Source organism: Euleptes europaea, chromosome 4 (genome assembly GCF_029931775.1).
Source record: "Euleptes europaea isolate rEulEur1 chromosome 4, rEulEur1.hap1, whole genome shotgun sequence".
Taxonomy (NCBI): domain Eukaryota; kingdom Metazoa; phylum Chordata; class Lepidosauria; order Squamata; family Sphaerodactylidae; genus Euleptes; species Euleptes europaea.
The window spans coordinates 69,998,923-70,012,939 of NC_079315.1; the positions used below are offsets into that span (position 1 = coordinate 69,998,923).

The following is a 14,017-nucleotide window of genomic DNA, read 5'->3' on the forward strand; positions in this document are numbered from 1 at the left end:
AGATTAAAATATTGTGAGATAAGGGAGGAGCGAACCAAGAACATTCTGCCCATGCGTTAATCCCCACTGAAAGTTAAAAACAAGCAACAATTACAATTAAAATTTCAGCTGCCACTCTGGAACTACTAGGAAACCCCAACCAACATCACTGAAGCCCTGTGCCTCACAGTTTACTGTGGGTCCTTATGCATCCCCATTTTTTAGCATCAAGTTAATGACACAGAAAAACTGGCACTAGTATCAGTAGCTAGTGCTGTCAAGAGTCAGCATATAAAAAAAGGAATAGCAATGTACTGTTTAATCCAATTACAGAGTTCCATCTCCATTTATACCTCAGGATTTTAAAGGGTCTTATATAAAACAATTTCAATCATAATGGTGGTTTATTTGGAATTTTTTACAATTATTAAACTTCCACCTTGTTTCTACTTTCCCCTTTAAAAATTGTATTTCATGTATGATGAACTAGAGAGTAAGTATAGTATAATAAATAATGTTGCACTGGGACTATTCAACCATGAAGCTCAGTGCATCATGATGTTAGACCAATCACTATGTCTCAGCCTAAAATAAGTCAACTGGACAGGAGGATAAAAAGGAATAATGTTCATATATACCACCCTGAACTCCTTAAAATGTAATAAATAAATAATTTTTCTTACCAATATTCAACTTGAAATGTGTATTTTTTCCATATACCGTATATACTCGCGTATAAGCCGAGTTTTTCAGCCCAAAAAAAGGGCTGAAAAAAGCCAACTCGGCTTATACGCGGGTCAATACGGTAGGCGAGGGGAGGGGGGAGGAGGGAGGAGGGATAGAGGGAGGGGGAACTTACCACCGCTGCCGCCGCCATCCCGCACGCCTTCTCTGCGGCCTGGGAGAGGCCTGCAGGGCCTGCCTGAGTGCAGGCAGGCCCCGCCGCCCCCCCCCGCCGCCCCCCCGCGCCTTCTCTGCGGCCTGGGAGAGGCCTGCAGGGCCTGCCTGAGTGCAGGCAGGCCCCGCCGCCCCCCCCGCGGCCCCCCCCCGCGGGCCCCCCCCCGCGCCTTCTCTGCGGCCAGGAGAGGCCTGCAGGGCCTGCATGAGTGCAGGCAGGCCCCGCCCCCCCCCCCCCGCCGCCCCCCCGTGCCTTCTCTGCGGCCTGTGAGAGGCCTGCAGGGCCTGCCTGCGCTCAGGCAGGGCCCCGCTGCCGCCTCCAGCCTGCGTGCCTTCCCTGCCGCCACCTCCAGCTGATCAGCGGGCCTCGTCCTCCCAGTGAGTAAGGGGTTCAGGGGCTCTTCTCCCTCCCCCCTAGGGTGGCGCTGGGGTCAGGGTGGGTGTGGAGGGCCCGGGAGGGGGTGGCACTGGGGTCGGGGTGGGTCTGAAGGGCCCGGGAGGCCGGGCGGGAGGGCGACCTGGGGCAGGGGCATTGTGTAAGCCGACCCTCGGCTTATACACGGGTGCCTAATTTTTCCCCATTTTTGGGGTAAAATTAGGCACCTCGGCTTATACGCGGGTCGGCTTATACATGAGTATATACGGTACATAAATATCCCTCAGACATGCATTTCAATACAAAACATACTGCCTGGAAGTGAGTCTCACTGACATCAGTGAGGCATATTTCCATTTTGTATGTTTAAGGATTGACATGCTGGTCCACTTTTAAAAAATCTATAAGCACTTACTTGGTATAATAGTCAACTGCCAACACTTCAAAACCCTGACGAAGGAGATTTGCGTAATGATGATATATTGGGAAAATTCGTGTTAAGAAGAATTTCTTTGGAGTAAAAAAAAAGAGAAACAACTTTTTAAAATTAATTTCATTTATGTATTTTGCTCCCCAGGTACACATAATTTTTAAAATAACCAGAAGAAGAAGAAGAAGGAAGCCTCTCAATAAAATGGCCTGGTGAGAACTGAAAATGTTCCAGAGCAGTCCAGTGAATTCAGTGGGTTTAGAAAAGTGTAACTCTGCTTATGATGGCCCTGTGAATGTTGAGAGTGAGTTAAAGGGGGAGAAAAGGAAGGAGGGGGAGATGTCAGCCTGCACAAGCCCCTGAAAGCTTGAGAATTTTGGAGGGAGCAGCTGGGGGGGTAGAATTTTCCACAATGTCCCCTCCCCCATGATTCCTTGTAGTCCTTCAGCTTGTTTTCCATAGTTGTATTCTGAAAATATTAATACAGATACTGTTGGAAAACTGCTAGAAACTTAACCTGTTGTAATAACTCAGATAATTAAAATTGAACATGAAAATCCTGGAATGGAGTCCATTTCCTGGGAACTTTGTAAGGTCCATTCACATCTGACTTTCTCATATGACATCACACACTTTCCGCCACTGCTCTACACACATTTTTGAAACTTGAATAGGACAATGTAACATTGGAAGCTGCTCATAGCACTGCCACTTATATAACTGGTGTAATTTTTATTAAGTAAAAGAACGTATGTACCTTTAAAACTGGATATAGTTCATAATCACTCAAAATATTAACTGAATTGGTAAATTCTAGCTTTCTCAGCACCATATTCCAAACTAAGATTTCATCTTCTTTTTCAAGGTATTTAGTTAAATATAGTGGAGTGTCATTTTCAGTGTGACCAGACCTATTTAAAAGAAATCAAGCTTTATCTATGTAAATGGAGAAAAGTAAAAAAGTACAGTAATAAACAATAGTAAATAGTCTGCTCCTGAACTCCATTTCAACAAAGCTTCAAAATATCCACTAAGCGAACGGCTGGTTTTCCCCTCATATCTACAACCGTGGAGGTTTTCATTTTCAAAGTAGTGCACACAATGCTATGCACGTGAGTTTGCCAGCACTGGCAAGGAAGTTAATTTATGAACAGAAGGACACATATTTAAAAACCAAGCATTAAATTAAGAACAGCCATTAAGGAGGAGGAAAAACTGTTATTTGCTATTTCAAAAAATGCAAAGTTTTTGACAAACTGGCATTTCTAAAATTTAACAATTTATTTCATACCAGTTCTTGTCAAAAGCACCCTAACATTTGAAGGAAGTAATTTTAAATCCTCAAAAGGAGAAAAATGAAAGGAGATTTTAGACTTTGGAGACTTCACGGTCAAACCCTGGTGACATATTCCTGAACAGGGGCTTTTCTAAAAATCACATCTTTCTATTTATGATGAAAGGTTTTCATTTTGTCTTCTTTCAGGTCAGTGAGGTAAAATCACATCTATCTCTCCTCACTGACCTGGCTGAAAGAAGACAAAATGAAAACCTTTCATCAGCCAGTCTGTTGCAGACCAAGGGGGTGAGGGTAGGGTTGCCAACCCCCAGGTACTAGCTGGAGATCTCCTGCTATTACAACTGATCTCCAGGTGACACAGATCAGTTCCCCTGGAGAAAATGGCTGCTTTGGCAATTGGACTCTATGGCATTGAAGTCCCTCCCCTCTCCAAACTCCGCTTTCTTTAAGCTCCACCCCCAAAATCTCCAGGTATTTTCCAACCCGGAGCTGGCAACCCTAGGTGAGGGAGAGAGCGAGGGTGAAGGGGAGAAAAACAACTAACCACGTAGATTTGGAGGAGAAAAGGCCACAAGTTTTATTGTGTACAATCGTAGGAGCACCAGCACAACACAGGGCATGGGGTCCAGCATCCAGAGATCCAGCTGTTGGCCAATGAACACCCCTCCCCCCAGCCCAGCTGCTGGGGAAGCAACTACAGGGTGGCAAGTCCAGGGGTCCCACATGAGTGTCATCTATTGCATAGTTCCCTTGCCACCTGAGGGTTACAGCTGGGCACCAGCCCCCAAGATAAGCATTAAGTGGACAGCTCCACCCTTGAGACCCCTTACAGGGGTCCCCAGACCCAGGGAGGCAGACATGCAGGTTCAGCCTCCCCCAAATTGGATCTGGCCCAATGTCCAAATCACCTGATAAAAGTTGTGACAAGCATTCAACATAAACCTTCCCACCAAGCCCCGAACCTGAGAAGGACAAGAACCAAGGGAAGGTGGGTAAGGAAAGCAGAGCTGACTGTGCGGCCAGCTTGCAGCTCCCTAAATATTGGAGGGGCGGACCAGACTGAAAACTCAGGTTTCCCGGCCTGTACCTGTAAGCCCCACCCCTCTCTCGGCAGGTCCAATATCTGATTGGCTGCCCAGGTCTGGTCAAGTCTGGTCACTTCAGCCCACCATGCCACACAGATGAAGAGGAAATCCTTCCCCTTCACTCATTGCCCATCCCTGCGGCCGGAACCCCAGGTAAAACTGGGGACTGTTGCTTGCAGTAGGAAGGGGCTTTACAATATATTGCCAACTCTACCAACAGTGCAATCCTAAGGAGAGTTGCTCAAATCTAAGTCCACTGAAATGCATGTGGTTAGATTGGAGTAACTCTCTTTAGGATTGCACTGCAAGAGTCAGCCTTGCTCAGAGAACTAAAAATGAGGGGGGAGAAATGCTCAGAAATTATACAGGTCCATTGGGGTCCTGTCCTTTGTTTCAGAAAACCATTGACTGTTTGAAAGTTTTCAGAATGAGCGTAGAATTAATGGAACCCTAAATGTGTCTCTGCAATATTTGCAAACATTTTGATAGGGAAAAGAGAGAAAATAAAAGCCTCAAAAACCCAAACACCTGCATTTCAGATTAAACAATTTAGGATGCATTGATTTGAAAATAAAACTACATTAAAGCAATGCAACATGGGAAACTGCATGGAGCAGCTTTCTACCTTTAGGGTTTGCCTTGAATAACTGAATGGAAAATTACCTTATTAGCTTTCCACATGGTTCTGCATGGGCACAGTTTAACTTTAAAACAGCAACCTTCAGTTAGTGAAAACATGACTCCACCTTTAATTCGCTTGTGGGTCACCAGCCAGATGGAGGAAAGATTCAGCAATAGACAGAAAGATATACTCACAATGCAAAGTCAGAATGGTGACATTCCAGACAGGCAATTTACAGGAAACTGAGCTGGAAGCAGGGTCAGGAAGCAGGTGAGGCTGGAGAAGGCAGGGCAGGTGGGCTGGGCTCAGAACTGGAGCAGAAAGAGGACAGGAGCAAGAAACCAGCTAGAGACTAGATAGGAAGCAATTGTTTAGCGTGCAGAATCAAAGGAGTATAAAGAACAACTCACAACATAGGCAAGGGCTTTCATGACTGACCATGTAATCCTATGGAATGTCACTCCAGTCTATGCCCCATGGGTTTAGTCTGCAGTAACTCTGCATAGGATTGCACTGTAAATTGTGTTTTCTTTGAATTGAGTGATAGGAGGGATATGTAATATGGTGAACACACTGGCGGAGCTCCCTACACAGTAAAAAACTAAACTGGAAATAAAGTTAATTTTTTGCTGTCACCCTGAATGGTCCATATTTATAGGCTCAGATACTGGGTCAATTCACTAGTAATGCAAAATCAACATCTGGCATTATATGACATGTGCTTCTGAACTAATAAACTGTGGTTTGTGCTTGACCTCAAAGCCAGGATTTCTTTTTTTTTGGTCTTTTTTTTTTGTAGAGGTATTACATTACTAATCTTACATTAATAAATCTACACAGGGTCATTAAAATCAGGTTAAATGCATGAAAATGTTACAGAACACTGAATTCATTTAGTGATGTCTAACTGTTTTATTCTAGTAGTCTATTATTATAAACTGATTAATTAGGTATCCCTTCTGTTCTCGTACTACCCTAGATACCTAGTGTCAGACATATGCAATCTTTGCTTCAGTGAATACATACATTATAAATGATCTTCCATTTGTATTTATCTCTGGAATGTACCAAGCAAGATTTATTTCTTGTCTAATGTCATTTCATAAATGACCTTTATGACCGTAAACCAGAAGTCTGAACCTTTTAGGTAAAGCCACCACATGTATTCAACTTTTTGCCACTGGCAGCACATTTTCAGCCCCCAAAATATTTGTTATACAGTTTTCCCAGCCTCTGAATAATATTTATTTGATTTTCTCTTAGATATAAAACTTTAAATTTAAAAACCTTTTGTTTGGAAGACCAGACACTCTCCTTCAAGTTACATATACATTTGCCACAGTTTCTTGAAATGATTTACGCTTACATTATTTAATTCTAATATGACATTAAAGATATGAGCAACAGTGCCTTTTAATTGTTTAATCATTCACCGTTATGTGGATCCAAGGTATGCTGTGAGGAGGACAAAGAGAATAAAACAATTTCTTCTCCCTCTTTTGTCAGCATGGCTTCAGTGATTAAAAAGGAGAATTATTTTTGCCCCCTTCTTCAAGCCCACTGCAACCCCCTGATCTGCATGGGTACAATCAACTATCTACTTGAGTCATTATAGATGCACAGAGACCACAAAGAGGCAATCTTGGTTTGGAGGGCAAGTGCAAGCCGTAGTTTGCTGATTTGGCTATATTAAATAAAACATGATTTGTACTGAATGGAACTAATGGAACTGGGGTGCAGAAGAAGGGGAAGGAGAGGAATAAAGCAAGACAAGGCTTGGTCACGTAACGTTATGGGTGAATCAGATTGCTGTGTTGTAAATATGCCTGCATGCATTCTTTTATTTTCAGTAAAACCTGGAGAAAAAATGTTTCAGTCAAAAATTTCAACTACAACAAGCTGTACCAACATTATCGGTATGTGTATGCTTGTGTATTATACTACCACTCCATCTATTCAGGCATTTACACTAACATAGATAGCGAGGCACAGGGCAGGCTACAGGGGTCCACTATTCACTTTGGCTAGTAAAGGTATTCCAAAGAGTTCAGAATGTTTCCTGCAGTTATCACAGTTCTGCACGGTTGGTAAATCCACATATACTTTCCCCTAAAAGCCCTTTTGTTAATTTAACTGGTCAAAGGTTGATCTGATGCAGTATGTCACCAAGCAAGCCCCTAACAAGGTTAGTCCAAAGAGAAGGCATGGAGGAAAAACTGTCATTCTTTGAATGTGGGAGCAAGACATGAAATAAACATACAGCACAGTTTTAAATGCAGTAAAAACTGTCTGAAACATTAATGCTCACCGTTTCAGTACAAAGGCATCATCCAGCAACTGTAACCTGTTGACCACAGGAATTGCCTGCAAAGAGTATCCATATGCTTTTAGCAGATCTAAACAACTCCGTATGAATTAAAATGCCTTCTTCATTTCAAGATATTGTAAATCAGCACTCTGTTAAGCACCTCATTCATACTTCAGTTGAACTTATGCATAAATCTGACATTTTAATGGCTTGTGTTTTTTAAATGGCTTGTGTTTTATACTGTGGTTTTTATTTTTAAGTTGCCTCAAGCAGGACTCTGAAGAGGCAGCATGGAAAATTCTAAATAAATACATAATTTAGGATGGATGGATTACTCGTTTGTAATTGGGATGCTGTCCACTCACAGACACATCCCCAAATACTTATCTACCTTTGTATTGTGGTTAGATCCACACACATCTTCCCCTGAAATCCCTTCTGTTAAGTCTAACTGTTCAAAGAAGTCTGATGACCTTATGCAGTACGTCACCACACTCCCCAAACAAGCTTGAACATATACAGAATGTACATTCTGTGAGACAACCAAATCCCACATGTAAAGAAGTTATGCATTGGTCCATATTTCTTCACATTTGATACATTTCCTTCATCAGAAAAAAGTGCATGTTCTAGTCTACAGTATTCGAGCTTTCTTACAAAAAAAAATGAAAGCGCAAAGAGGTCAAAAATAACAGAATTAGTTTAAAAGCAAAAATTATTTAATTTGCTCATTAATTTAGGTAAGATTGAAGATAGTGAGAACTGTAGGAGGGGCTGTGGCTCAGTGGTGCAGCATCTGCTTGGTATGCAAAATGCCCCAGGTTGAATCCTCAGCATCTCCAGCTAAAAGGACCAGGTAGCAGGTGATGTGAAAGACCCCTACCTGAGACCATGGAGTGCCACTACCAGTCTGAGTAGACCAGGGGTGTCGAATTCATTTGTAATGAGGGCCAGATATGACATATATGTCACTTGGTTGAGCCGGGCCATGTGCACCATAACATTTAATGCCAGGTACCAGAGATACAAACTTTATTGAAGACACGGGCAAAGTTAATTAATGACATTTTTTATTTTAAGATACAAACATGCTTAAAACGTTAATACTCTTATAGTATTTTCTTTTATTAAACAGTGTTTGATAATTGACACCTTAGGAGTGGGGGGGTGGCTGCCTTGGCTGGCTCGCAGGCCGGATAATAGTTCTCAAGGGGCCGGATCTGGCCTGAGGGCCGTATGTTTGAAACCCATGGAGTAAACAATACTGACCATGATGAACCAATGGCCCGATTCAGTATAAGGCAGCTTCATGCTTTCCACTGAGGATGGCATTCTTTATATTTAAAGCATTATTTAGTTAATAACACAAGGTGCAAGCATAAGCAGGTCTACTCAAAAATAAGTCCAATTTTATTAAATACAGTTTACTCCCAGGAAACTGTTTTCATGATTGTAGCCTTAGTATAAGGTCTGATCAGTCTTACAGCCCATTCCTTACCTCAAAGGACGAAAGTCCTTTGGAGGCCAAAAAGGGGCTGCGCTGGCGTAAGTAGGACAGCCACCTACGGCTGGCCCATTACGCCATCCAGGTGGGTTCGGACGCTGGTGGAGGGACCCAGACACCAGTATCTTGGTGCTGCTGTGGCAGCGCCACCCAGGGAGGCCGGCTGGGCCTTGCGCCAGCGTCCCACTGATGCAAAGCCATGTACCAGTGTCCTGGGCGTGCCGGGGGCGCGGAGCTGCCGTAAGCAGCTTCCTCTCCCCTTTTGGCTCGGCATGCCAGCAGGGAGAACAGCGCTGCTGTGCCTGCTTTTTTACTGGGCAAGCCTCACTGTTCTCATTGGGGCAAAATGCCCCATTTAAAAATTAAAAAGCCTTTAAAAATTAAAAAGCCTTTGGAAGCGCTGCCGTGGTGCCCCAGCCACCGAAAGGTCGGGAATGGGATGTCAGTAGTTAGTATTACAGGTAACATTGAAGTGGGATTGCATTTTACAGCTGGGTAGTAGAAAATAACAATTTGGGCTTGCGAGCACCATTTGTGGACACCTGCCAACTGTTACAGATATTATCTTACCTTTGGGTCTCTTCTAAGAATTTTGGCCAATCTTCGCCAGTTGGATTGGTCATAGTTAACTCTATAGTAACCAGTCACATTCACGTTTAAAATAATCCAATCATGTTCTGAATCTGATATTTTCATTTCAGGAAATACTTCTGTAGGCAGCATGGGAAAACAGAATGAATGTAGTAGTTTACTTCTACAAAGGTGTATATGCCCATGAAGGTGCACAATTCCCATTAATATAAGATCAAATGCAAAACTACTAAATTCTGCTTGTTGTAATGCATGAATCAAATAAATCCACAAGACCAGCCCTGAATAATTTACCCCCCATGAGATATGAAATGCACCGTACCATACCATACTATGGATGGACCATAAGGTGGTACATAGGACAGAAAGGCACACTTATAGCTTAATAGCAGTCTTGCAGCATCTTAAAAACTAACACTTTTGTTGTGGCATGAACAGAGCCCATCAGATGCATCTGACAAAGGTTGCTTTTGCTTAAAATAAAATTATGCCTTAATAAATGGTTTCGTTTTTAATATGCTACAAAACTCTTTCTTTATTCAAGCTAAAAGACTGACTTTGGGTCTTAAGTAGCAGCTTTTACAATTAGGAGCCAGTGTGGTGTAGAGGTTAAGAGCTGTGGATTCTAATCTGGAGAACTGGGTTCAATTCCCCACTCCTCCACATGACGCCTGCTAGGTGACCTTGGGCCAGTCACAGTTCTCTCAGAACTCTCTCACCAACACAGAGGCAGGCAATGGCAAACCACCTCTGAAAGCCTCTCGCCTTGCAAACCCTATGGGGTTGCCATAGGTCAGGTGTGACTTGACGGCACTTTACACACACACAGCAGCTTTTAACAACTTGCCAGTCTGGTTTGGTGTGGGGCATTTCATATTATATCAGGAGGATTATTTAGAGCTTGCCATAGGCTACTTGTTGTTTTAGCTGCAACATGATAACAAGGATAACATTCTGGAATTATAACTTGCTGTTTCTTAAATATTGCTGGTCGATGCCAAATGGGGGGGGGGGGAAGAGGTCAGTTCTTGCTCTTTACCTCCACAGTGGCCTCCAGTGACAAGTGCAGACAGCAAAATTCTCAGGGTATCTCCAGACTATACAGAAATATATACTGTAAACAGTAGAGCCTTTCTTAAATTTAATAAAAATACTTACTGCTTTTCTTATCAAGCCACACTAAAGGCTGTTCAGTTCCATTCCTTATCCAAGAAATTGGAATAATCCAGGTGTTACTTAATTAAAAACAAAAGTGGATAACGAAGGTTAAGAAATATGTAAATAAACTGTTTAAACACTAGCTTTGTTCATTCTAACTCTAGCTACTATTTTTTACGTGGTAATTGTCATATATTAGAGACCATGCAAAAATTAAGCAAGGCTTCCTTGCTACAGGCTATGGCTGAGCTTCTTAACCTCTCTGAATTCTTTCTGAACTTTTCTGTCTTGCAGAACTTCCCACTCCACAGGAACCATTTGCTTCGGCAAATAAGCACAGCATGCAGAAAGGTGTGCATCCTGACACTGCACAGATGAATCTGAATAAAGGCAAAGTGATTATAAAAATACATATTATTTTAACGTAAGTGCTATACCCTCATTCTCACTCTTTTGCCTGACAAAAGGGACCATTATACCTTTCGGACCTGAAGAACAGACCTGAAGAACGGAAACCGAATAGTTCCTTATTCTAGCTCCCAAATGCAGAGTTCCCCCTCACAGTCTCCAGAAATGAAGATCCTAGAAGGTACTTCCCTCCCACCAGCAGTGGATTCCTCCCAGACTCCAAAGTCCTCCCAGAGGTTTTCACAGACTGTCTATTACCCTATTTTGCCACTTAGAAATGGAGTGGATCCAATCAGCTTTTCCATGGGTGATCAAAGGAGCAGGGAGTCACCATTCACCATCAAAGCCCCTATGCTGGGAATCATGGGACCTTTATAGACAAAAGTCCTGTGTGACTGGTGCCGTAGCAAGGAGGGGAATTGGGAGAACATAACAAAAATTGGTGGGATCTATCTCAAAAGCATCCTTTCAGTTTCATATGACAGGAAAGAAGAGGTAAAACAGCTTAAAAACATTCCTGAAACACAAGATGCATCCCAGTGCTTAAAAAAAAGCTAAACTAAGCATACTTGGAAGTATTGGTATCATTTTTGCCTTTTTCATCATAAAATTGCTCCTGGCTGATATTCCCAGTGGACAGATTTACAGTTAGGAGTGGAAAGCCACGCTGGCAGGTCCAAGAGTCCATTATAACTTTTATTGGTGCCGGCAACTGGAGGTTAGTCTGTTCATCGATTACCTAGGAGAAATGTTTTGGGTTAGAAATAATTCTGTTCACTTAAAAAAGTTCTATATTTATTCTAACATCAGAGATTTCAGATCCTAAGTACCAGGTGACGTTTCAATCTTTGCGAAGAACTCATTGCTCACAAAGATGCAGATCAGCTTCCCATAACCATGATTCTCTCCGTATGTGCATATCCTTCCTAGCAGTTGCTGCTCTAATAAACTCTTTGAGTCCTTTTACATTACTATTTGAATGAACTTTTAAAAGCACGATAGAGCCTGGAAAGCTAACATATTCTGGGCCCTCATTAGAAATGGAGATTCATTTCCTTATAATCACAATTATTTGTGGCAATACAGACAGTGTAATATCCTAAATAATTTTGTGTGGGGTGTACTGTTGGGATAGTGTCAGGAACCAAGGGAAAATGGTGTGATAGGAGACCACTGCCCAAATGCCATAGCTATAGAAGTATGGTTCCACCTTCACAGGGTATAATATTAGAGGAGTGCAGGCCTCATTGCCAGATTACATTTTCCTTTGCTGTGTGAGTTAAGGTATCATAAGGGATGCCATAAGGAAGCAGGAGCCTACATCTCCCAACCAAAATAGGAATCCTGCACAGTTTTATAGTACTCTGCAAAGCTGTCTGGATGATAATGTTACTGCTGGATCAGTTGCTGAGCTAAGCCATACAAACAGGATGTGACAGCACCCTTGCAGGACTCGACAGCTGATCCCATCTTTCAGGACCACCCTTGACCTCCCCAGGCCTCAAAATGGGAAAACGAGGGGTTTGTGCCACCTTGTTACTCTCTTTTTCCAGGATGCCTGCTCTGCCATCCTCACAGCAGGGTCTGCCTCTACTTCCCCAGCCTTCCTTGGGGTTGGCCATCCCTCCTGCCCCTTGCTGGCTTCCCATCGGCTACTCCAGGAGGCAAGCTGAATTGAGCTACCTGCCCTCCTGGCTCAGCCCTGCCTCCCCTGGGACTGCCCTCCCAAGAAGCCCACTGCTGGTGACAACCCCGTGGCAGCCTGGGCTGATGATACTGGCATTCTCCACGATGACATCTCCTCCTCCTTCTGGTCAGGCTCCTGCTTCTCCAAGAGGTGCTGGGGTGCACCCTCACCCAGTGCAGCCCCAGCTGACATTGCCTCCACCACCGCCGGGCCAGACTCCTGAGGCTGCTGTGGCGGTCAGGCCTGCTGCACTGAGCATGGGGCTGCAGTGGCCCGCACCAACTCCTCCTCCTAACCAAGCTCCGAGGGCCACAGGCAGGGGTGCAGCAAGTTGGGACCAGGGCTGTTGCTGGACACAGGATTTGGAATTTCTATCTGCAGTGCTAAGCAATCCCCTCTCACTAGGACACCCAAGGATATAGACAGGTTCTTGTGGGCTATCCGGGCTTTGTGACCATGGTCTTGGTATTTTCTTTCCTGACGTTTCGCCAGCAGCTGTGGCAGGCATCTTCAGAGGAGTAACACTGAAAGACAGTGTCTCCTTCAGTGTTACTCCTCTGAAGATGCCTGCCACAGCTGCTGGCGAAACGTCAGGAAAGAAAATACCAAGACCACGGTCACACAGCCCGGATAGCCCACAAGAACCTATGAACTGTGACCGTGAAAGCCTTCGACGATATAGACAGGCCTCTCAGATAATTTGTAGGGCCATTCAGTGCAGTATATCATCAGGAGGAGGGGACTATGGATGTGTAAATATACTAAGGGGCATTCTTCACGGTAGATTTTGCTTCTGTTTTGCCATGGACTAAAGAAAAACACGATTTGTTTTTTTCATGGCCGCGATTTATCCCCATCAATTATCTGTAGTTTTGGTTTTTCATGGGAACAAAGCACGCTGTATTTGACAATGGTTTGGTCTGTCCCTTTTGCAGGAGGCCTCCCTTTCCAACAGGCTCATTGTTTATGCCTGCCCCCAGCTCCGCCCCAACTCCGCCCAGCAGAATACCTCGTGCGGTTCACCAGCCCCAGCGCAAAAAACAAGCACCAGTCCCTCTGGTCTCCTCCATTTTTCTTCCACCCTCGCTCTGTTCTGCTTTGGGAACAGTCAGATTCCAAATTGGGGGGGGGGGGCAAGGCAGCGCTTTCCTCAAAGCTTCCCTCTATTTTCTATAGGTGTGGAACCCATTGCCCTTTAATGATAGACAGGATTGGGGGGGGGGCAGGGAATCCATGTGCCCAGAGAAGTGTTTAGCTGAAAGTGGGAATGGGGGGTGGGGGAGAGGAAAGAAGGCCCCTGGATTGCACGCTGGCCATGATCCAGCCACATTGCATCGTGAGAGACAGGAGGGCTCCTAGCTTGCGTGCCAGCCCCGATCCAGCCAGTGTGCATGGCGAGGGGGGAGAGGAAAGAAGGCCCCTGGATTGCGCGCTGGCCATGATCCGGCCACAGTGCATCGAGAGAGAGGAGGGAGATAAGAGGAGGCTGGCCGCCCCTCTTCAGAAAAGTGATGGGAGGGAGTTTTGACTTGGGTTTTCCGCTCTCAGGATGCACATTTTCCCCATCCGGTTTCTCAAAAATCCCCCCTCCCCTTTGGGGCAGAAGGGCCAACAGCCCCTTCTCTTGAAGATCCCCCCCACTGCCCTAGACTGAGCTGCCACCACCACCACCCCC

The 14,017-nt window shown here is 44.3% G+C and overlaps 1 protein-coding gene across 1 annotated transcript in view; it reads right to left on the bottom strand.

Moving 5' to 3' along the window:
- The window catches only part of LVRN (laeverin), a 43,933-nt gene that overhangs the window by 12,689 nt on the left and 17,227 nt on the right, over positions 1–14,017 (bottom strand). Inside the window, exons 10-15 of the mRNA XM_056848661.1 lie at positions 11,225–11,394; positions 10,248–10,324; positions 9,069–9,208; positions 6,995–7,050; positions 2,440–2,593; positions 1,668–1,762 (exon numbers count right to left, since the gene is read on the bottom strand). Of these exons, the coding sequence (XP_056704639.1) occupies positions 1,668–1,762; positions 2,440–2,593; positions 6,995–7,050; positions 9,069–9,208; positions 10,248–10,324; positions 11,225–11,394 (692 nt within the window). The remainder of the gene's footprint in view (positions 1–1,667; positions 1,763–2,439; positions 2,594–6,994; positions 7,051–9,068; positions 9,209–10,247; positions 10,325–11,224; positions 11,395–14,017) is intronic.